At 39.7% G+C, this 23,585-nt stretch overlaps 1 protein-coding gene across 4 annotated transcripts in view; it reads left to right on the top strand.

The window, feature by feature from the left end:
- The first annotated feature begins 614 nt into the window (after positions 1-614).
- atosb (atos homolog b) overlaps positions 615-23,585 on the top strand; it is a 34,079-nt gene continuing 11,108 nt past the window's right edge. Inside the window, exons 1-6 of one of the 4 annotated variants that reach the window (XM_085181058.1) lie at positions 615-1,066; positions 16,842-16,984; positions 19,423-19,601; positions 19,848-20,078; positions 20,508-21,816; positions 23,021-23,079. In XM_085181058.1, coding sequence (XP_085037184.1) covers positions 20,662-21,816; positions 23,021-23,079 — 1,214 coding nt within the window. In that variant the 5' untranslated portion in view covers positions 615-1,066; positions 16,842-16,984; positions 19,423-19,601; positions 19,848-20,078; positions 20,508-20,661. Of the gene's footprint in view, positions 1,067-9,912; positions 13,237-16,841; positions 16,985-19,422; positions 19,602-19,847; positions 20,079-20,507; positions 21,817-23,020; positions 23,080-23,585 lie in introns of those variants that run through there. The other 3 variants (XM_085181057.1, XM_085181055.1, XM_085181056.1) reach the window with 3 other exon arrangements.

Below are 23,585 nucleotides of genomic sequence, written 5' to 3'. Positions count from 1 at the left end.
TATTCAGTAACAGACACTGGGTTTATTACTAAGAGATAAAGTACTAAGAAGTAACAGCCAAGAGCATCAAATTCAGTATCCTATAGTCCAGGCGCAGAGCTTAAACGCAGTCTTTTTTATCTTTTAGGCTGCATCGTCGTCACAGCACAGGCCCCAGTGTACTCTGGGTAGATGGGCGTGGAGTTCAGTGCAGCTGCAAGGCAATATGGGGATACATGTTGCTGAGCTATTCTTAGCTTTGTGACAACATGGCTATAGCTGATTTAGAGCAAATGGAAGGAAAAGAAGGGGGTTACCTACAGTACTGTGAATTTAACCAGTGCATAAATAACTAAAGGAGTTACCACGCATCCGTGACAGTAATTGTTAAAGTCTTATTTTTTAATTTTAATTTCGTGTCATGTATTATTTTAAACACTAATGGATAAAACAACTGTCGGAGCTCCAGCACAAAAAGCTATCCTTGGCACTGAAGACTAGAAGGGAAGAAAATGCACGTGTACTGGGCGGCTCTTGAGGTAATCCTTAAGCCAATCAGAGAACAGTATGTTTGAATAAATCTGCATAGTTTAAAAAACTACAAGTGGTGATTGGTTAAGGGAAATCCAAGCGGCGAATCGCTTAAATGACAGGCGCTCAGCTGGTGAATAAGCCCCGCCTTTGGTATTTTTACACGCAAACCCCGGAAATCCTGTTACTTAAAGGGACAGAGGAGGAATTTAAGGCAAAGGCTGAAACAACGAAAACAGCTGGGAGTGCACGAAAAAGACTGGCACAGAGAGGAAGGGAGGTAGCTTTGTTAGCTAACAAACTATTTGGACTATAGAGTGAAAGGACGAGATCAAGACTGTCCGAATATTTTACCTATTTGATATACGGTTAATGTTGCTAACGTCTTTTAGCTTCGAAGTCGATTTTCGGCCCATAACATCAGCTACCTAGAAACCGACAACGCAGCAGTCAACACGGCAGACAGACAACAGAAAGGCCAAACTCCCAGACTAAACGGACGTCAATTCAGACTGCCTGGCTGTGTTTGATGATCTGAGTCTATATTTTTCGTGAGGTGAGTAGACTTCGAAATCTTGAAATGTGGCTGATTGCCTTCCCTTTAATCTTCTGCATTGTGTGTACTTTAAAGGTAGGGGTGTGTTGAAATGGGTTAAGTTACATCCTTTTCATTGTGATCATGCATAGAGATTCCTTATCATAATTGTGAGTCTGGCAGAAGAATGAGCGAAATCCAGCCTGAGCCAGCTGATGACCTGACAGTAGCTTGCATGATGTAGGGGGCGTTCCCCTGCTTTGTCTGCCTTCCTCACACTTTCTTTATGTGTGCACAGTCTGCATTGATTGGGGACAAAGTGCTAGAATTTCCCAGTGAAATCCCAATGCATAAATCAAAATTAATAGTGTGCGTGGCATTAAAATGATTATGAGATAAAACGGTTTTTATTTTTTTTAATTATTGTAACTGCACACTGTGCTCCTGGGATTGTGCATATATGGGCCAGGCAAGAAGGAAAGATCAACCAGCAGCGGTATATCTGTGAGATTGTGACTGTAGCTCAGCGGGTGGAGTGATGATGAACATTGTACAGCTAATAGAAGAGGGCATATAAGTGATTGCAGTCGGTGTATTGTTCCCTTGGATTGCATTTGGGAGTTGCATTGCATCATGCATTGAAGAGTATTGATGATGGCACAGAACCTTTGTCACATGCATATGCAAATAAATAAATAAATATATAAATGTAACAAATCAATGAGTCCTATATTGCACTGTTAATATGCTAGCTGCAGTGCACCATCTCTCATTGTCCTGACAAGCAGAGCATGAAGGCAATGACATACACATTAGGCATGTGTGTGCAGTCTCACACTGCATCATCTATAAAGAACACGTGCATATGGGAAAACAGCAGCTGTCTTACATGTATGGAAACTACAGATTTTTGCACACACATGCAGCACACACTGCAGCACCAAATACAGCTGCGGCTCATTATTCTTTTTCTCTTGCTTGTCCATGCATTGCTCTGACAGCCACCCCCCACTATTCTGTCTGGGAGAAAGCAGTGGGCTTTTGTCCTCAGCTGAGTGTGACGTCATGTAGATCTTTGCTGTATCCAGCCCCGAAGGCAAGATGCATGTTGTTCAGCAGGCCTGGGTCTGGGCTTGTCCCACGCTCAAACACCTTTTACTTAAGTTCCCTCATGCTTAGGTACACAAGGACAATTTAAAAAAAAAACACAAAATGAATTCAGTCTATTCAGGTGAGATAGAGAAACTTGGATAATCCTCTCACATTCAAAGAAAAGGAAGAGAGGGAGGGATCAAATACAAGAATGGATAAGTGTAACCTCCTTGCGTGAAAAGAAAATAGCCAGAGGAAAGCCCCCGTCGTGTTGTTGGGGTTTTTTTCTGCTTCAAAATATATAACAACCAACACATTCAGCCAAATTAAATGAAATCAAATTGCATGCTTCTGTGCATACTAAGCAGGCAAGAACATTGAGTTAAGCAAGAGTAGGATCATGAGTAACAGTCTGTTTTCCGATGGTAGTTTGGAGGGCCACCAGTATCTATTTAGGCTAAGGGAATGAATGGTTCTGTCGGAAGAGAATAAAATAAACTCCACAAAAACAACATTACATACGTTTGCATACACTCTATCTTTGACCAAATCAAAAATAACTTTTGTATCATTCTTCTTATGGTGGTTTTCGTCTTTGATCACGATTGTTCTTTAGCATTTCTACCTGGCAGCAATTTGATTGTCCGTGTAAAAAGTGGGGGTGGCTATTAAATGCGTTGAGCAGATGAAGGCTTGTTGATGAAGGCTTGTTGTCAGCTCTCCAGTGTATCTCGGCAGGATTTGATGTCAGAGATTACAGATGATTGTGTGGGTTAGATCGAGTACTCAGCACTGCTCTGGGGCTATATTGATCTCTAGTGTGTATGTGTGACTGAGTGTGCAAAAGCACGACTGTGCTTCTATCCTTATGGGAGCTAAATTATGTCTATTGAATAACAATAAACAAAAAACGACTAGGCATAAATTGTTAGCTTTAAGAAAAGAGGAATGCAATTTAGATAATAAGTATGCACAAGAATTTGATGTGACTTTTGGTACTAAACCACAGAAAGCAGTGACCAGCTGACAGGAATAGTGTTTCTCATTTTAAAATGCAGGGAGACTACCACTGTTGGGTCTTCTGAATAGAGTTTTCTTTTCTTCAATGTCACGTTGGGATTCTACTTGATATAATAAAAAAAAATCTATATGCAATGGACAAGATCAAACACAAGGATGAAATCTCTGTGATCTCAGGTCGTCAGGTAGCACTGCACTAGTGGCGCATATGACTCTGGAAATGACTGCATAGGCTTGGGAATACTTCTGACAACCACTATCAGTATAACTAAACATGATTCATCCCCATATGGAAAAGATATATATAAATCTTATAAAGTTTGTATCTGTCTTGTGTGAAACTTGTATGAAAAGCATACAACAGTGAAAACAGATATAAGATCCCTTGAAAAATTATATAAATGAAACTTGTATGTTTTGGATACTTACTAAAACAATATATGAAAGTAATGAGAAAGTGGCCACTTTCACGAGTAAATCATATAAGTTTTTACTATTTCTTTTCAATATGTGTCAGTACATCTGAAGTCAAAATTCTACCACGCAAAAGAAAACAATAATAATAATAATACATTTTATTTAAAAGTGTCTTTTAAGACACCCAAGAACACTTAACAATAGAATAAAACACAGGGCAATGTCAAGACAAAGGACAATTAAAAAAAATAAAATAAATAAGATCTTCTCTGGGACTGACTTCATTTATAAAGGACGGACCAAAGTTTAAAACTATCTTGTGATTTTAATAACCAAAGTATTCTTTTTTTTTTTTTTTTTTAAGCGGTCATTATTTTTCCCAAGGCTAAATAGGAGAGGCCACAGTTCAAAAGCCAGAGTCTGTAACAGCATAGGAATCAATTAGTGCATATAGCCTGGGTAAGTTGCACATCTATGACGGTACCATTAATGCCATCCATATATCTCTTTCAGGGAAGGCCTTCAGTATTGCATAAAGATGATGTACAACCTCACTCAGAATGAGGAAACATTTTTGTTTTTAAATGTACCGCAGCTGGGCTCCTCATTTCCCAAACACTTAAAGTGTTGTAAAAAGAAGAATTAATGCAACAGAGTAGAGTAACATGCCTTTGCCCCAGCTTTGGAAATATCCTTACCTGACTTTGTCCAGATGTGTAAAAAGGGCTTGGTACACACATTAACCAAACTTAGCTTCAGTCTTACCATTAAAGGTCACACAGTCCTCCTAACAGTCTACCAGTAAGAGGAAGTGGTTAGTTCTCCTGCAATCATACAGTGTCCCTGTGTTTCTATTACTGTAGTTTTCAGAATAATCAATGTGGAGGTTATTGAAGAAAATGCCAAAGAATTCTGTGATCCTTGAAACAAGTTAGCAATGTTACAATGGTGGTCACGGATAGTCAGAACTGTGACAGCTTTGCAATAATGAAGACTCAGGAATTATAAACAGGTCAAGTGTTTATTAAATGTTGCTCAAACAGCCTAAAAGTGTTCACATGTTCCAGTTTGCCTTCTTGTCAATCTAAGATTTTACTTTTGATTGCTCTTGTAAAGGGAAGATGCGTATTACGCTGGAGTGGCTTGAATGACAGATCTAAGGTTTCATCTAGAGTGGAAGCAGTTTGCAGTGACATGGTAGAGCAAAGTGAATTACATTCCACAACTTCAAGTAACTACGGGTGAAATAACTGCTGGTGATCAGTATTTTTAAAAATAAATAAATGATCTCAAATATATGTATTTTTGTTATACCAAGCTGCTTCAGTGTCTGCTCTAAGTTAAGTATATAACATCTTTTTTATAAATGACAGATGTGTCTCCAATTCTGTGTATATGTGTGTTATATAGGCTTTATATGGGCATTCTAAATAACTATGCAGTATGTACAGCTCTAGAAGAAACATAATGATGCATTTTAAAACTACCTTAAATAGTTGCCAATTAACTTCACAAAAAGTGTGTTAAGCAATAATAGGAATTGAAGATACTCAGTAGGTTTTTCGACACATGTTGGAGAATTACACAGTTGAGTTTTTTGGCTTAGGGAAAACTCAATCGAACTCCATGATGTTGAGATCAGGGCTCAGGCCTTATCCATCTGTTACAGAACACTGTTTTTCTTGCCACTGAACATAGTTTTTATGACACTGACTGCAGATTGAATTTGGATAAAGTCACAAGCTTCCATGATGGTATTGCATCATGTAAAGTACTTGAAGCATTTGTAAATTTTCTAAGCTGTTTGTCCCACATTGCTGCTTGCTTGCTTTACATCTTAGAGGCTCAACCAAGACAAGTTCAAACTTGTCTTGGTTGTCACAGTTGTGTTGCCAAGTTTGATAAATGACCTAGGAATGACCGTGGTATTGATAGATTGTTATGCTCTGCAAATATTGGTGTGGCAGGCCACTCCTGTTGATGTATTTGCCTCCCCCCTTGCAATGGAGGTTGCTTAAGTGTCATCAGGCTTTCATAACTAATCTAGTAAACTGTTGCCTTTTTGCTGTTAAACCCCCCCAAGTTTCTCCATAGCACTTCTTTGTTCTTTACAAAGGCATTCTGTTTCTGCCTATATCTAGTTTAAAACTCTAATGTTAACTTAAAGGGAAGCAAGGAAAACGGCTCCTTGTTACCACAAAGCTTATGTACTCTTCTGAGTTTTACCCTTTTCTTCACCCTCTTCTGTTCTTGGTCCAAGGTGGTGGAATGAGCTATTGGAATCAAAAGAGCTTTCATTGCAGGAACAAATTCACCAATACTGACATTTTAAATCTTTCTCATTGTTGTATATGTCTCAAAGTGTCAAACTTATCTTGATCTTTGACCCAAATATTATGCGGATTTAAATGGATGTTCCTCCACATAAGTGAAAAAGAAAGCTGCAAGGCACCAGTGAAACAGATTGATCATCTAAAGCAGTCTAGCTGAGCTGGTCCTGTGCGGTATCGTTTTGAGCTGGTGGCTCCATCCCCAGTATCCCCTGAAACAGGAGGTGAGGCAATACAAAAGAACTGATTGAATCAGGATGGGATACTATCCTGTCATCTGCAGCCACTGCTGAGCCTCATGAGGGTCTGAAGGAGAACAATGGATTTTGTTGCTGCTGCAGCTCACCTGCTCCAAGGTTTGATCTGTTGTGCATTCAGCGATACTCTTCTGTGTATACTGGTTGTTATTTGAGTTATTGTTGCCCTATTACCTTGAAGCAATCTGGCCATTCTCCTCTGACCTCTGACATGAACAACAAATTTGTACCCACTGCTAGTCACTAGATATTCTCTCTTTTTCATCATTCTTTGTAAACCGTAGATGTGACTGTGCTTGAAAATCTGAAATACCAGAACAGCCTGTCTGGCACAAACAGCATCACCATATTACGAGTCACTTAAGTCACCTTCCTTTCCCTTTCTGTTGCTCTGTTTCAACTTCAACAGGTCATCTTGACCATGTCTTCATGCCCAACTGCCATAAAATATGCTTATAAGATATTTACATTTACAAGTAGCTGAACAGATATATCTAAAGAAGTGGCCAAGGAGTTATAATTTAGCATTTATAAATAAGTCTCCTTGACCAAAACATATAAACGCATTGTATTAATGTAGTCTTGTGAGTTAGTCTTGGAAAGAAGACGTGTAATCCCGTGCATTATATCGGTCACTTATGAGCTTTCCATTTTGTTCTTACTGTGTTGCCATTACTCAGGGGAACAAGTGTAGCATCAAAGCCCTCAATGTGTGCATAGTACATATTCCCATCTGTCTTGTGGATTCTGGGTATGTAGGACACGCCTGACTTGCATGAAATTTTACACTAAATGAAAAAAATGACTCACAGCCTTGAGAGCATTGTAGCACTTTGTGTTGTTTGTATTTCTAAAATAGCCCTATAAGTGATTATCTCTGACTTTGCGTACTAATGGTTTGGTTGTGTTGGTATGCCATGAAACAAATGTTCTGTCTGTGTGTATTACTGGCTCACCTTGCATGTCTCACCAGAGCATGGGAAAAAGCTTTTTTGTTTTCTCCATACTGCATTGATAGTAGTTCTGAGCAGGATCCCTTCCGTGTATAGCCTGATGCAACATGCGGAGGACAAGCAGCCACCAATTAGGCTGAAGTGGACACAGGAATTATAGCAAAGGAGAGAGCAGAGGAATGGCGTGCAGTAAACTTGAGCCAGGAGTCACACCGACGCAGCTTGTAACTTACTCAGCCATCAGGGTGCCTGTCCTGTATGTTTGGTCAGTTTTCTATAGACACTCCACTCCCACTGCCTGGTTTTCTTTGACAATGGATAATGGTCCTGATGCAACTCTAATATGTCCCCATATTTTTTACTTTGTGGCATAATATTCACAATATTATTTCCACTGCCCTGACTGCTTTATAGTTTGAGTTAGTTTGTTTATTGGCCTGATGGGGAAAAAAATATTGCTCATAGTTCTCCTCATTTCTGCTCTACCTACATATTGTATTTTTACAAAAAAGAAATTTGCTGCTTGCTATTTATAACACCACAGACCCGATGTACGCAAATAGTGAATGTAAAATGGATTTACAAGTCTGTCAGTGTAGAGAGATTATTTTTGATCTCTCTACACTGACTTTATTATGCTAAAATACATTTTTGGAACCAGATCATGTTTATTTTTAATGAAAGTATCTTAGGGTGGGTGTAGCCTAAAACAGAGAGCAGCAGTTATATTGCCAAAGCTTCTCATTATTAAGTTCTGCTTAATAGCAGCAAATGCGTGCGTGGATGTGTGTTAAATGGATCTCAGGATTAACCCTAGTCAGACGTCACTCTCTACTTTACACCGAAACATCACCAACATTTAAGTTGATGAGACGTCCTGTGAATGTGTGTCTACCAACATGCTGTTATGCGACTGAATTCAACATTTTTCTCTAAGTTTGTATGCTTTGCTGCTTGTGTTTTCCTTTCATTCTGCTGTTGATTACACGCTTCCTGGAAAAGGTGGGTGTCAATGACCTCTAAGTGCCATCGTAATCTTCTCAGCCTTAGTAACCAGTTATCTGTTGGATTAACTGGTTAAATAGTGACAGTATGATTGTTGGATGAACTACGTGGTATTTTCCCCCCCCCCTCCCCCCCTTTCACTGCACAGATGGTACTACATTCAGCCTCTACCAGTCAGAATGGTGCAACACCACCATGTTGAATTTCCTAAGCATGAAAGGCAAAAAAGAATTGGTTCATACTGAAAGAAGATGGACAGGAAAAAAGTACCCGAAGGCTAGGAGAAGGAGGAGGAGACCGAAACACACAGTCACACACACACACACATTTCCTGTCCTGTGTGAATAGGCAACATATTTCTCTGGAACATTCCATCCTCTGAGCTGGCCTAGCCTGTCACCAAGACTCAGGGTGCCGCACTCCTCCCCATCATATTTTCCCCATCCACTCGATTTCTTTCCTTTCATACGTTTTACATTATCTCACAGTGATATAATCAGAGTTCTGAAATGCGGTACGATTGATACACAGGAAATTGGGTTTTAAAATGCCAAACAAACCAACAAAGGGAACTAATGTTATTTCAGGAATGATGTATAACAGTTCAAAATGGGTTAAAATGAAATAAATAAATAAATAAATAATCTTTTTTTTTTTTTTTTTAATTTATAGTTTATTTATTTAATTTGGGAAACTTACATTTTTTTCTACATGCTCTGCATTTCAGTTCAGTTATTTTGAATGTAAAAAGTGCACACCTTGCCCAGTCTCATTAGTCCACTGATGTGTAGAAAGATCATTTAATAAGAATGATCAACATACAGTATAGCTGTGTTAATGTCAATGTTTTAAAACTACTTGGGCAGATAAACGTGTGTATTTTGTGAAATATCCTAAAGCGTTAATAAGCTGCTCAAGTTTTTGACCCACTGGCATTAAAAGACATGTTGCATCTTCCCTGCACTCATCAATGAGCTCTTACTCATTGTGGATTCTCTACTCTCAATCTGGCCTGATTTTTACATGACATTACGTGACTTGAGTAAACACACTGCCCCTGTACACATCTGGGGTTTTTGTTTTTGTTTTAATCCTGTTGCTGCCGTCATCCTTTATTGTCATATTTACTTTTTGACGATAACAGTTGTTTGACAACACATCTATAATTCTGTTGATCCAGCTATTATAAGGTCATTACACTATGGAGCTCTATAATCGAACCATTGTGTTTAATTGGTCATATAGATCTAGCTTATTTGCTAGATCTGTTTGCATAAAGTCAATTTCAAAAGTTCACTTCAAAAGTGCTGGTTGAAATAAGAGCCGAAATGTTTGAAAATAGGAAACCTATTATTGTCACTATGTATTTATAAACCTCTCTGCATTTAATCATCCTGTCTTCCTACCCTTACTCCAACTGGTCACGACAGTTGTCCACCCCTCCCTAAACCTGGCTTTACTGGAGGTTTCTTCCTGTTAAAAGTGAAAGGTTTTTCCTTCCCACTGACGCCAAAGCGCTTGCTCATAGGAGGTCATATGATTGCTAGGGTTTTCTCTGTTGTGTCATCGTAGGGTCTACTTCACAATATGAAACTAAATTCATCTACATAGCAATTAGGTCATTAGTTTTACATTTTACAGCTGAAGTTTTGCAGCACTAAAAAAAAGGAGGTTGTGTGTGTGTGTGTGTGTGTGTGTGTGTATATATATATATATATGTGTATATATATATGTATATATGTGTGTATATATGTATATATGTGTATATATATATATATATATATAAAAAGTTTGAAATTGCTTTAAATGTACTACATTTCACCAGAGGACAAAGAGTGTGATAGTAATTATCAGCCATCCTACAATATATGTACCTTAGTCTACCCTTTACTGGCAGACATATTCATGTAATTGTTACAGTCAAGTCAGAGGCATTGCATCATAAAGTTTGAGTGTATTTAAAGAAGCGAGTCATCAACATGCACCGGTGTTTGTAATACCCTTGCAAATATTATTTGTAAATATTTTTTTTTTAGCTTTATGCTTCTTAACGGCTTTACTTCCACACGCAGACATGGAGATCAAAACAGGAAGGAGTCTGTGCGTCTTTAAACATGCTCATTATTGCACAGGCACCATGCTCTTCTCTTCACACATGCACACTTTTTGTTCCTCCACCTCCCCTCATTAATCCTTCCTTTTATTCACTCCCAGTTTGAGTGAGAGAGTTAAGGAGCTTGTTTTAGATATTTTGGTTTAGAAACACAGATTATTTATTTTTACGCGTTGTTTGTTTGTTTTTTAATGCAGGTGATATGCATTGTAAATGTTGTTCCTGAGACTATATTACAAGCCATGTAACCCATAGAAACCCATTTAATCCAGAAAATGGAATAAACACAGCTGGTGTAACTTTGAGGGGCCTACAAAAACAAGACATGTGTCAAGCAGCATTTCTCTTATCAAGGCTGAAAGTCCAGCCCCCTACGCTGCCATGTAGACATCAAAACAAACAATGCCATGCGCTCAAGTCAAAATTGCATCAGTGTGAGTTTTTGTTGGAATGTGAGTGTGTGTTTTCAATGCATCGTTTTCCTTTGCTCCACTCAATGCCATTGAATGGGGGAAGGTGTTCAGAGGGAAGACACACCCCTTTATCGCCAAATAAGGAAAGCAACGTTCACTCTTAAAGGGACAGCAGGGTGTAGTTGTCTTCGTTTGTTTGCGTTGAAACGGAGAATCTTAAACAGTGCTTAAACAGTAGGAACATAAAATCCCATTATTCAATTTCTTTACCAGCTTTTCTGTGAAAAGCAGCGGACGAATCACCTGAATCTCATTTCAATCTTCAGTTGTCAGTTTGTCTTGCTCTGTTTCTTTTGGTTCCTCCTCCCCTGTCTACCTCCCTCCGCTCCCCCGCTCTCACCCCTATCCCCACATCTCTATATTTGGAGCTATGTGGCTGAAGACGTGTCTTGTTTTTCAAGCCTCCTCTCTGCTAACTTTTACTGTTCACACACTCAAAAAACCAAAAACAAACAAACCAAAAAAACAAGTGCAACCATACTATCACTCAGCCAAGGAACCACCTATGAATAAGTACATGTCAGTACATGGTCTATGAGGCAAAATGGTTAATCTTGTTGATGTAAACTAGGATGCTTGCCTGTAAGAGTGGTAGAGATTTATTTTGTATGCAGGTATATGCACATATTTATTCTGGTGGCAGGTAGGATCAAATCTTATGTGTGTGACAGATTTTTATTTTGTACAAGGATATTTTTTTTAAGCATTAATCCTTTGTTAAGGAGCCATAACCTTAGAGTAATTTGTTAAAAGAGACACCACAAAGCTTATGCCCAGTCCACCCTCTTGTAAAACAGAGACAATACAGAAACTCTGCAGTAACTTGGCAGGAATAAATATTCCATCTTGTTTTGGAAACAGATGAAGGGTGTTACAGATGGAAACTGAGTTGAAGGTAGACATCCTGTAGATCAGGAGTACTAGAGGGAGAGAATGACAGAAAGTGAATGAAATTTAAAGTGACAAGTAGCTGTCAGTATGTTGGTCTCGCATGTCTCAACCAGTGCACATCTGATAAAAAGTCAACCCAGTGTTCCAAAATAAAGCATAGACAGGGAGGTGTGAGTGTGCATCTCCAGGAGCGCTGGACAAAGAAGTGTTCTAAATATCTGTTGAATATGCACTCGCTCGACAGCCTCGAAGATATATGTTGTGGACAACTTTCTGTGCAGTTTCCACCCGCTGTATGCGTGCTTGTGTCAGCAGTGCGCTGTGCTGTGTGGACTTCAACAACACCAAACTGAAGTCGTTCTCGGGTAATCGACATCCTGCTCCTTATTAGCTCACAGATGCTGCAATAGTCACACACACTCATAAGCACACAGCTGAGCGCTGCTCCTGGTCCTCTACTGATAAACTTTTTCACATGCACTTATTGCTCTATCAGTCCCACCACAGATAAGCCTTCTGCTTTTGCTGGCTATAGTTCATGCCTGCCTTTAATGTTCCACAGAGGAGCATTATAAGAAATAGGGCAGCAGAGAAAGGGGGAGGGAGTGATTGCATAGTTATTAGCAGGTTTATTTTCTAAGACATTAACTTCTTTTATTAACTGTTTTTCTTTAACCAATTCAAGCACACATGCACAACTGTACATGTGGTTGACTGTACAAAGAAAACTCGTCATGCTTGGAGATGAGTTGTGTGTTTTAATACACACTTTACGCAAAGTGTTTCTAAAGCCTGCACTCTACTTCTGCAGAACATTCAAAGCTTCAGCAGGTGGGAGGGCTTATGGATACTCACACCTCCTCCCCCTTTGCAATCCTTTCCTCCAGCCAATCAGGGCTTCAGCCACTACAGCTGACCCCCCTTCTGGTGAGCCAATCAGTTGGAAGCATCCCCCCCCCCATTCCTCTCCCCTGTATGCCTTCACTGCTGAGTGAGCAAAGCATGCCTCACTCTATCAGCTGAGAGGAAACCAACAGAAAGAAAAGCGCGCACACACACACACACACACACACACACACACACACACACAACAGAGAGGATAGGATGGCTAGAAAGCTTAAAAGGAGGGGCCTGAAAGTACATAGAGGAAGAGGAGAAGTGGGAGGTGAGAAGGGTCTGTAGCATGCCAAATCGCTTTTGTATTCAAGATACTTTGGAGGTGTGCGAATGAGAGGAAAAAAACGGGAAAAGGGAGGACTCCGAAGAGAAAAGGCAAGGGAGGGAACCAGTGAGAAAACGGGGCTGCAAGTTTGTTGATGGGTTTTTCATTTGTGTATGTGTGACTGAGAGTGGAGAGAGGTAGATGGAAAGAAAACAGGATACATAGGGAGAGGGATGATTAGTGCATGCAGAAAAACTACTTGTCTTTCTTGCGACATTACCTATTTAGACGGAAGGAAGCAAAGACCGATGAGAAGCCAGGGAGTTAAGACCAATAAGGCACCCTAATCTAGTAGAAACAGAAATACACAAGAGGACACAGAGAAGACACAACAGAGTCGCCCCTCAAGAACACCTGATGAAATAGAGGAAGGAAGGAGAAAGACCGAGTGAGACAGCGAGATAATCTTTCTGCAAGGGTGAGTGAGACAAGTTCTCTTGGTGTGAAGTCAAGTGTACTAAAGCTGTTCCTGTTGATTGCTGTCATATTGTCAGCTGGGCTCGAATGACTCAATGTTTCCTAAAATGGCCACATGAAAGGCAGGCGGACAGATAGGCAGAGGGAGGGAGAAACAGAAACAGACCCTGTGTCAAAAAGGCATTCTCAGCAACTATGTCACTGAGCCAGCTTAGTTCAGACTGCAATTACTCTCCAGTCAGAACGCTGTGTGTGTGTGTCAACTCTAACGCTTTCTCGCTCTCGTTTATCAGTTTCACTGAACGTTACCTCTCTGTTGTGTTCTGTCTTTCTTTGCCACTTCCTGTCTTCTGCCTTTTGTTTAACATAAACACATTCACAGACTTAGTGAGCTGTCATTCCAGTCCCTTGTGAACTGAGACTATAGTAATCTAATCAACAGCTGGTTGTTTGTAGAAACACCCAGTAACTTTTTCTTGTGGTGCTTTTTTTTTCCTCCTTTTTTTCCCTCCTCTCTGTGTTTGTTTATCAGCCTTCAGGCAGAGTACAGGCATGGGAGTAGTTTGGGTGGGGATCCGCTAAAACTTGGTGAGACAATCAGGACATTTGGGAGGTTACTGACTTCATGCTGATGCTATCACGCCTCTAGATTTCTATAGATAATTGACCGAGGACATAAAGAGGTCAGAGTGCATCTGACCAGCTAGAGATAGGGTTTCACAAAAGCCAAAGATGTTATGTCACTGACTGAAAACAAACTATTTTATCTCTTTAGAAGGGTGGGCAATTAACCCCATCCCATGGTCTTTTTTTAATCTTGCAAGCTGGGAAAAAAAAAATCAATTTTACACAGTTGGCATAATGCCACTGTGATGTCTTTGTCTGCCTCTGGAAGAAGAGAGACTAGAAATTTACCATTAGCTATCCCAGTTTGATTTTTTTTGCTTCACACTTTTCTCTGAATCCGAATGAATGAATGAAATGAGGGAGCAGGACAGCAGTGCAGTGGTTAGTACTGTTGCCTCACAGCAAAAAGGTCCTGGGTTTGAATCGAAGAGTGTGGTTTCTGTGTGGAATTTGCGTCTTCTCCCTGTGCCTGTGTGGGTTCTCTCAGAGTACTCCAGCTTCTTTCCAGTCTAAACACATGCAGTTTAGGTTAACTGGTGATTCAAAATTGGATGTAGGTGTAAATTCAAGTGTGACTGGCTGTCTGTCTCTCTATGTTAACACTGCAACCTGTCCATGGTGTATGATGCTTCTCACTCTATGATAGCTGGAATAGAAAAATGTTAGGGATAGCTAAAAAAAACTAAAATGTGAGCTTTTGCTGTGTTACCTGCAAAAATTCCCAGTTAACAAAATGTTTGTATTCTAATAAAAGCATTTCTATACTCCACCTATGAGAAATTGTAACTGTCAAAGAGCATGCAGTAAAAATATCTAAAGTATACAGTAGCTTTGTTGTTCTTCAAATCAGTTGAGGGGTTGAAAACAAACCCAAGCCGTTGCAGGATTAAATTGCTAGGTTTTGAGTCTGATCTTTGACATCTCCATACATTTTACTGGGAACTGCTTTTAGGTTGCATGATCACTTACCTCTTAATGACATCTTTCTGCATTCATTTCTTTATGTATAGCCCAGTGGTTTGACATCCCCCTTGTTAGAGGCCAAAAACAGTTCATGCCCCTCACCACACAAAATTCAAGCCACAAATCCCACAATTTTATCAGTTTCTAAGAATAAAAAAACATCCATATTCAGCTGCATCAGGAAACTATTAGTGCTTTGTTTTCTCTAAAATAGTTTATTCACCTTCATGTTTTTCTCTTCTATGGGTTGTCTTGGCCTTACCAGGAGTGGCTCCACATCCCAACATTAATGCCCACCCCACCTTTTGAACATGACTATTATAGCTTGAGTGTGTTTTCAAGGATGTAGTCCATCCATGTGCAGCTTTGTTTGCAAGAAACCACAGGGTGTTAAGTGTGCTTTTGCTTGTTTTGCAGATGTTTAGTAGTTTCCACCCACATTACTGATGGGTGTCTAGTCTCATAAGCTCTGATTAGTCTTTCAAGTGGAACTAAGAGTGTATGTGTAAGCCATATGCCTTATTGTTAGCAATTACCACATCCCTAACACCACCTCCCATAATGATAGAGTTAAACTCTTCTGGGCCTCTTGATGGGCTATAAGTCATCTGACCCAACACTGTTGGCATTCAACCTCATGACCACAATCTGTTTTGCCCTGGAGGATGCTCATAGACTGACACAGTGGTGCCTATGTGTTGAGTGTTGTCCATTCCAATGAACACATACTTGTACATATTTCAACACCCATAACCGAAATGTCTCAAAGAAACGTAACTTAGGTTTCACTCTGGATCCCAGTTGTTTATCAAAATGAATAGGATCAGTGAGTATCCTATCTCACTGTCCTTTTGTTGTATTGGAAAATTATTTCCTGCTTTAATAATAGGCAGATTTCCTTTTAATGTTTTTCCCATGCATGACTCAGTCTGCTGTTGCTTTGATCCAGATCTAGGGCCGAGTCAGACAAACTAAGCTTTTTGTTCAGCAATTTTAATTTATTTTTGTCATCCTCTTTAACATTTTACTACTGTGTTTCTTAAAACTACTCCTACTATTTTAAGTTCATTTTAACATGGATTTGAAGCAAACTGGGTAAAACAATATTAACTTCAGTTAATTTATGACTCATTAGTTGTTTGGGTTTGTTGTTTTGTTTTGTTTTTTTTACTTCATATCTTTTTTTCTTTTTCTTTTTCTTTTTTTTTTTTAGCTTATTTTAAAGATATTAAATTTTATTTTATTCTAGTTTTTATTTTATTTTTGCAATATTTATGTTGGAAGATTTTTCAGCATTCGGCCATTTTCCAGGAGGGTGTTGTTAGAATTAAAAAATTATATTTAAATTATTATTTTTTTAACATTGTCTTTTTTTTTATTTTATATGCTCTGAACCAACTGGCCTCATAACTGCTCGTTAATATGTAGCCATGAACATGCCAGGTTGCCCCTGACACTTGGGGGTGGGGCTCTATTTATACCTTCCTCAAGGTCTTTGGTTTGGGTTGGCCTCTCGGTTCCCCTCATCCTTTATCTCTTTGCTTTCTCTGACTGCTGGTTGCTGTCAGGTGTTTTTAAATCTTTTATCTTTCATCTTGGCCTTTTCAATCTCTTTTGTCTGTTTCTGAATGCAGATCGATATATAGGCAATGCTGCAGAGGTTATGTTGTTTGCAACTGGCTCACCAGTGATAGGCAACATCTTTATTACTTTTAGCAATGCATTCTTAGTGAAATGTAAGAAATTCTTCAAAAAACAAAAAGTTTAATTAAAAAAAACATCTAACAATTCTTGTGTGGTGATAAAAACTTATCTTATTTGCTTATATTTTGGATAAGAGTTAATTTGGACATTTTATAATAAATTGCATATACTTTATGTGGGCTTTTACAGTCACTATAAGTGCAGATTTTTGCAATCTGAACTGTGTGAGAAGCACACAGTTCAGATTGCATAGGTCATATGAATTTTAAGCAGATCAGATTTAACCTGTAGATGTGAATATGGTTTTCATAGGTTCTCTGACCTGAACTGGCACCATATCCAGGAACCTGAGACATTTTTGGGGTGAAGCCAGACCGTTCCCTCCTGTTGGTTACTGGATTAAGCCTGAGAAGGGCTGGGCAGCATCTGCCAGACTCCTGCTCGTTCAAAATAAGGTCAAAAATCAAGTGGGATCCTGCATAGAGCCGACTGGGCTATGCAGTGGGCTATGACTATAAATACTGTTGCTGACTCTTCTCTCATCCCCCCCCGATTGCTCTGTGTGTATTTGTGTGTCTGTGGGTATAGTTATGTGTGATATAATTACTCGCAGTGAACTTTTATGATGTCTCTTTATCTGACTTGGTAAAAACACCAGGTCTGGTTTGGCACTCCCTACTCAAATATCAACAAAAATTTTAATGACCTTGGCTTTATATTGGAAATGTCCTGTCATGTCCTCTTGCTCATATATTCCTGTTTATAGTAAAGAAATCTTACACCAGTATGGGTAGTTTGGCTTGTAAAGAATCAGATTGATCTACTTTGTTATGTGTACCTCTGTGTTTACAAACACTTTCCACTTGTGTAGTTTCTTACTGACGTGCTTATTAGCAGCATATTGGCTGTTTATTAATCATTTGTTACATAATTTCTTTTAACATTTTTAGTGCCATTAAGAGAGAGTTATTATTCTTGTAGTGTTGTCACCTAGATTTGTGTTTTATGCTTCGTTTTTGAACTTAGGCGACATTACATCTTTTACATAAGCGGCCAATAAAGTTACAAGCATTCATACTTGTGTATAGTGTGCCAGCATTGTTCTGCACGGTCACTACCAAAACACTAGTTGGCGATATAATTTCTGTCTTTGAGCTGATCCATTTTTTTTTCGATTGATTTAAATAATATCGGCAGAAGTAAGTTAGGGTTTCAGTAGGGTTTGCAGTTATGATGTGCCTTTGGCATAGATTTAACACAAAATAAATCCCACTTAAGATCCATAGTGGGCAAATTATATTAAGACTGTGATTTATGTGGAGCAGTTTTCGTAATAAAAGAAAATAACTAGGAAGTAACTGGGGAATACTCTTGATGGTCTTATAGTTGAGCTAATACATATACAGGCTGAAAAGCAACTACATTAGAATGTTTACTTGGTGTCACCAGATGTTTTGATGTAAAAAATAAGAGAAGCACTCCTCTTTATATGAAGCTTTTTTTTTTTTCAAAGTAAAGTAATCCATTCTAACTACAAAGGTTTCACTCCTGACCATGTGATTTGTTGTATGAAGTCATGTATGCCATTACATTATATATATATATATATATATATATATATATATATATATATATATATATATATATATATATATATATATATATATATATATATATATATATATATATATATATATATATCTTGTAATGTAAAACAGCATGAAGGTTTAGTGAATGTGGAATTTGTTTTTTTAGAGCAATAAGAAATATAATACAGTACATGCTTATAAATGTTATTGTTCAGTAATTCCAACACTTGCTGAAGGTCAAGAGTGCAGCCAGTCATATCATTAGATAGTATAGCCTTTGGGGAATTTTATTCAGCATCCAGTTCCAGCATTGGAAACATTACACCCGTATTTCCCTGTACTGGAAAATATGCATGAACACTCCAGTTCTTTTCTATTGCTTGATCTTTAGGATTGTGTCATCACTTCTTTTCACGTTACAGATTTCTGCCTGCGTCATCGCAGTTTCATCATAATGTTTTAAATGCAAAAAAAAGCTGAAGTACCTGGTTTCTGTGATGTAGGTCTCAGTGGGAACCAACTATACTTCTCTTTTTATATGAGTGCCAGGGGAAGAAAGTCAGATTAATGTTCTTCATTTTCAAGCTTTGAATAAAATATCCAAGCATTTAATTGAACTATTTTTGATAGCTTAATACAACATAGGCCTGTGTCACAGTGGCCTGAAATTTTTAGTTGGCTGAGATTTAATGGAAGACTGCTATTTTGTAATGTTTCCCAATTTTTTATATATATATATTTTTTTATTTTTTTGATGAGCATCTTTAGTCCCCCCTCCACCACCCCCTACACCCTTGCACCCCCTTACCCCCCCCCCCCTGCACCCCCTACCATCCACCCTGTCTCCTTCACTCTCTCTAGCTCAGTGTGTCTTTTTCCCTCTTTGTGGCCAAGCACAAAGGAGTCGTTATCCTTGGACTACTGGTTGCCACGGTGACGGCTCACTGTGCCCCCGCTCCCCCACATTCCCAAATTGTAGTCCAAGTAGGTTTGGAAAGAGCTTCCCCTGGCCTAGCATGATTTAGTGTCAAGTTAGCTCTCCGAATGACTCCTCCTCATTTCATCCTCAAATGGGATATTTTTTTTTATACAGATGTGAGAGTGATTAGACAATTTTTAATCTGTTGACTTTTTGGTAACATAAAATTAATAGTAAAATATATTAAATGGCCTGCTTTTTAATTGCTTCATGCTTAAATATCGACATTCTAAGTTACCCGCTTCTCACTCTAACTCTCTCTCTCGCTCTCTCTCCTTCTCGCTCCTAAATCTGTAATTTAATTTGGTGTCCTGCCTCTTCACAGATACTGGGTGGAATGACCCTGTCATGATGCCTCAGCCATGCCACATCTCACGCCTAGGTGACCAAGGAGGGCGTGTCTGGCTTTCAGCCAATCACAGAGGGAAGCCCATTAGAATTAGTAACAACTTTGAGATATTTCTTCTCAAGAGCCTGCTACATCACTGACACTCTCCACCACTGGTAAATTTCAACCTTTGCTGCTCAAATCCAAATCGTATGTATTTTGTATACAAAGAAGCAATAAGTGGTCCATTGTATATTTACTAACATGGTTTCCTAAGTTAGGCTGTAGTACTGAAAAGGAAAAAAAGCCTTTTTATCCTCATAAATTTGAATCAGCAACTTTGACTATAAATGCATATACCTGTAATGGTGCTGATTTCTTTTGTCACTGACAAGAACACTGACCTTTGTATTTTCTCTCAGGTCTTGGCTCCTGTGCCTACCTCCTTCGCTCCGATTTGTTCTTGACTCCTTGGTGTTTCCTGTTCACATGTTCTGGGATACTGGCTTCATTTTTTTGAGAGCTGCCATGGAGTTAGATGGGTTCCTTTAGTATGCTGTTAGATACAGCTTTCCGATGTTGTGCCAGATACAGCTTGTCCACACAGGGAGAATTGGACAAGGACGGGCACAGAGATGAGCTGTTGTTCTCAGGTACTGGCTTGAATATAAGTCCTCTGGTTTGGTGGCAGGGCAGCCAACCTTAGCTGACTAAAGCTAAGATAGTAATCACATTCTTTTAAAAATTTGTTAAGTTGTGTCTGAACTATTAGAGGCATGCCTTTTCTATGTAGCCAGGATTGGATTTTTAGCATCCCTGCTTAACTGCTTTTCTTTTAAAACTTGAGTCTTTTAATAATTTCTTTTTTAAAAAATGAGGTTTTTTTGCAAGTTTTAAGTCTTCCTGTTTGTTTGAAGTAGTCAGCCAAATATATATGTATATAAAATATATATATATATAACAAAAAGTTGGTTAAAGTTACTTTTCAAATGTCAAAGAGCCTAAATTACAAATATTACAAAATAATCTCTGCTTTATTAAACGTTTTCCTGAATTGTAAAATTGTCTGTTGTTTCTCTCAGGAACTTTGTGGCCAAGTGTCCTGTGTTTGACATCACTGCAAGAAGTGTAGGACTTACCACTCCTGTGGATCATCTTGCTCTTGCACTTGTGAGGATCTACTTGACCTTGTTGCACAAAACTTAGTTTAGACTCTTATCCTTCAGCCGTCAAAAGATGCGGCACATTCACGTTGAGTTAGCCCACAAAAAGGCTCCACTAGAGCTTCCGGCACAGGAGGGGGACCTGCCTCCCTCTTCACAGGGCTTAGACCCTGGTGTCAGACCGGGGGCACCCAGGCACCTTGACCAGGAGGAGTTGAGACTCCAAAAGGTCTACCAGCTCTCTATTTTCTCTCAGTTGGGAGGATTTACCACCACCACAGAATCCCACACTGATGCCCAGCAGAGGCCTATTCGATCAGGTGTGAAAAGGGGGTTAGAGGAGCCTCAGTTAACTCATAAGCGCCCCCACCTGGGGGACTCTCCAGACAGGGAGGGGCTTGAAGGAGGGATGTTGTGTGGGCCAGTCACAGCTCAAGGTGCAAGAATGGGGTTAGCTGGTGGGCCTAGTGGATCTGGTTCTCTGTACTCTTGCATGCAGATGGAGCACAAAGACCCGGAGGAGGGATTGTTACCCAGGTCTCCACCCCTTTCCCCTACCCACAATCCTTCCCGACGCCCAGCTCAGTACAATCAAGATAGGCCATGTCCTGACGTATTTGCTCCACTCTCACCTAAATCAGCCCCAATGTGTGACCAGGGTCATTCCCTTGGAAGCTCAACTAGGACAGAGATACCTAATGGGAGCCGCACACCGACCCACTCACTAGGTAGCCCTGGAAACGACAGCTGTAGTAATGGGTCATCTGGAGGCCAGCCCAGCCCCCACTTGTATGAAATGTCCACATATGAAACTCCTAACCCAGCCAGCCCAACCAGTCCCCCAGGTCCTTTTTCCCCACCACACCATACAGAGCTGCAGGAACCAGGGGAGGCAACAGAATGGGAAGTTGGACTTGAATCCTCCCCACCTGAGCGAAGTGCCACCCAGGCTGCCACCTCCTCTAACGGCCTGGCTTCCTGTGAGAAAACTCCTAGCACTAATGGCCACCGTCTCTTTTCTGGAGGCCACTGGCCTGCCAAAAAGAGGTTGCTGTCTCCAAGTGATACAGGGGAGTCGTGTTCAGAAGATGAGGGACCCTCCACATCAAAGAGAAGCAGGCTGTCATTGATCGCTCCAGGACTGGGGCCTGCTTCATGTCGTAGCACTGATGCTAAAGCTGCCCCTTACTGGAACCACCTGCTGCCCTCTGTTTGGGACCGGCCTAAGGTTAGCACACATCATCTTTATCATATGTCTCGTGGTCATTTTAATGCAGCACACATGTGCCACACAGCAGTGGCACATTCCCATGAAACTGTCATCGTTTTAAACCAGAAACCTGTAGAACTTGTATGCAGAGCCATCAGAGACTTTGAATTGTGATTAATGAAATGCATTTGAATAAGTATAGGTAAGAAATCTGCTAGTCCTGACAGTCCTGTATAAAGGCTTGAGGTATTAAAAACACAAAAGCTGAGAGAACAACTAAAGGTAAAAAGAATGAGGTGATGGCTGGCTCATTATCATGCCACGCTGGAACAGGGAGAGCAGCTCCAGAATAAAGCCCATTCAGGGAGGGCCCATTGTTCCCCCACATGAGTATGCTGTGTCTCTCATGCTCATATGTATTGATACATCCTGCTTAAAAATGGTTCTGGAATTGAATTTTTTAACACTGGGAGGCCAGAAAGTGCTTTGAGTTTGTGGTATGGCGAGTATGCTAATGGTTAGAATAGGGTTCACTAGTTTCACTGGTTTCATGCAGTGGTGGGATCATTGTGACTGCAAGTGATTAGTGTGTTTGTGTAGCAGGGAGAAAACAGATAGACTTAAGAAAACACAAAACAAAGCAGGAAAGGAAATCAGTGACAGATGAGGCAGAGTTAAAGAAAAGCAGCTAGGATAGACTGTCACAGGCAATATTTCAGTAAACAAAGGCTGGAAATAAGATATTTTAGGTCATACGGAACGGTGGGACACGATAATTTTCAAAATGCCGTCTTTGGATTTAACCAAATGTGAGTACGAGCTGACAAGCTGACAAAGAACTTCTAGCTCTGAAGGGAGCAACTATAACCAAGGATTAGCTAGTAACGAGAAGTTAACGATGAGTGAGAGATTTTCTGTGAGAAAATGGCTAACAGGCAGCATGGGTTTGGCCAGTGGCGAGTCACCTGAGAATAGGGTGGCCTTTATGGTCATCGGAAGCCTGGAAATGGGGAATGTATGCATGCGTGACACAACAACCACTAGTCAGTGCACAGTAAGTAGGACACCTGAAATATGTAATTGCACTTAACAATTTAGCTCACAGGACCATAGAAAAACAAGCACTCCTTTATGATTATCAGTAGCTAAATGATAAGTCAGGATGTTAACAGAGGAAAAAAACAAATCATACTCTTTCCTCTATTTGTCTTCACTTTTTTAGACCTCCACAGACTGCACAAGATCAGGAAGACGACTAAAGAATGGACTGCGGTTAAAAAGGTGAGTAATCCACTCTATTTGTACTCAAATATTAATATTAAAGAAACGGCATATACTAAAAATGAATTTGGGCTGTGTTCAGACTGAACGTGAAGAAAAATGTTTTTGGAAATCCACAAATATTTGTGCGTAAGAGTCCTGCAGTTTGGCTGACTTTGCTCCAAGGCCTCTCCTCACCGTCCCAAAGTAGAATCATACAGCTGCAGTTGCCCAAAAACTGTAATAAGGTTTAGGCCCATTTCTGATTGCCAGGAGAATCCACAGTCTATGGCTGAAACTGAGCAGAAAGTCTTTCACAATATTTGGAACTTGCATTGATGGATATTTCCCGCTATTCAAAATGTCTGATGCAAATTTGTGTCAGTCGGCATCTCTGAATAGACTTTGTAAATGCACAGCGGTATTCACATTTGGTCTGAAGACTCTATTAACTGTTTACACACCTACACACATGTGCGCACTTATCTATAAAAACTCTCAGCCAATGTCATACTGACTTCACCAAA

This window comes from Neolamprologus multifasciatus, chromosome 12 (genome assembly GCF_963576455.1).
Source record: "Neolamprologus multifasciatus chromosome 12, fNeoMul1.2, whole genome shotgun sequence".
NCBI classification, from domain to species: domain Eukaryota; kingdom Metazoa; phylum Chordata; class Actinopteri; order Cichliformes; family Cichlidae; genus Neolamprologus; species Neolamprologus multifasciatus.
This window is presented reverse-complemented; position numbering and strand designations above follow the sequence as displayed.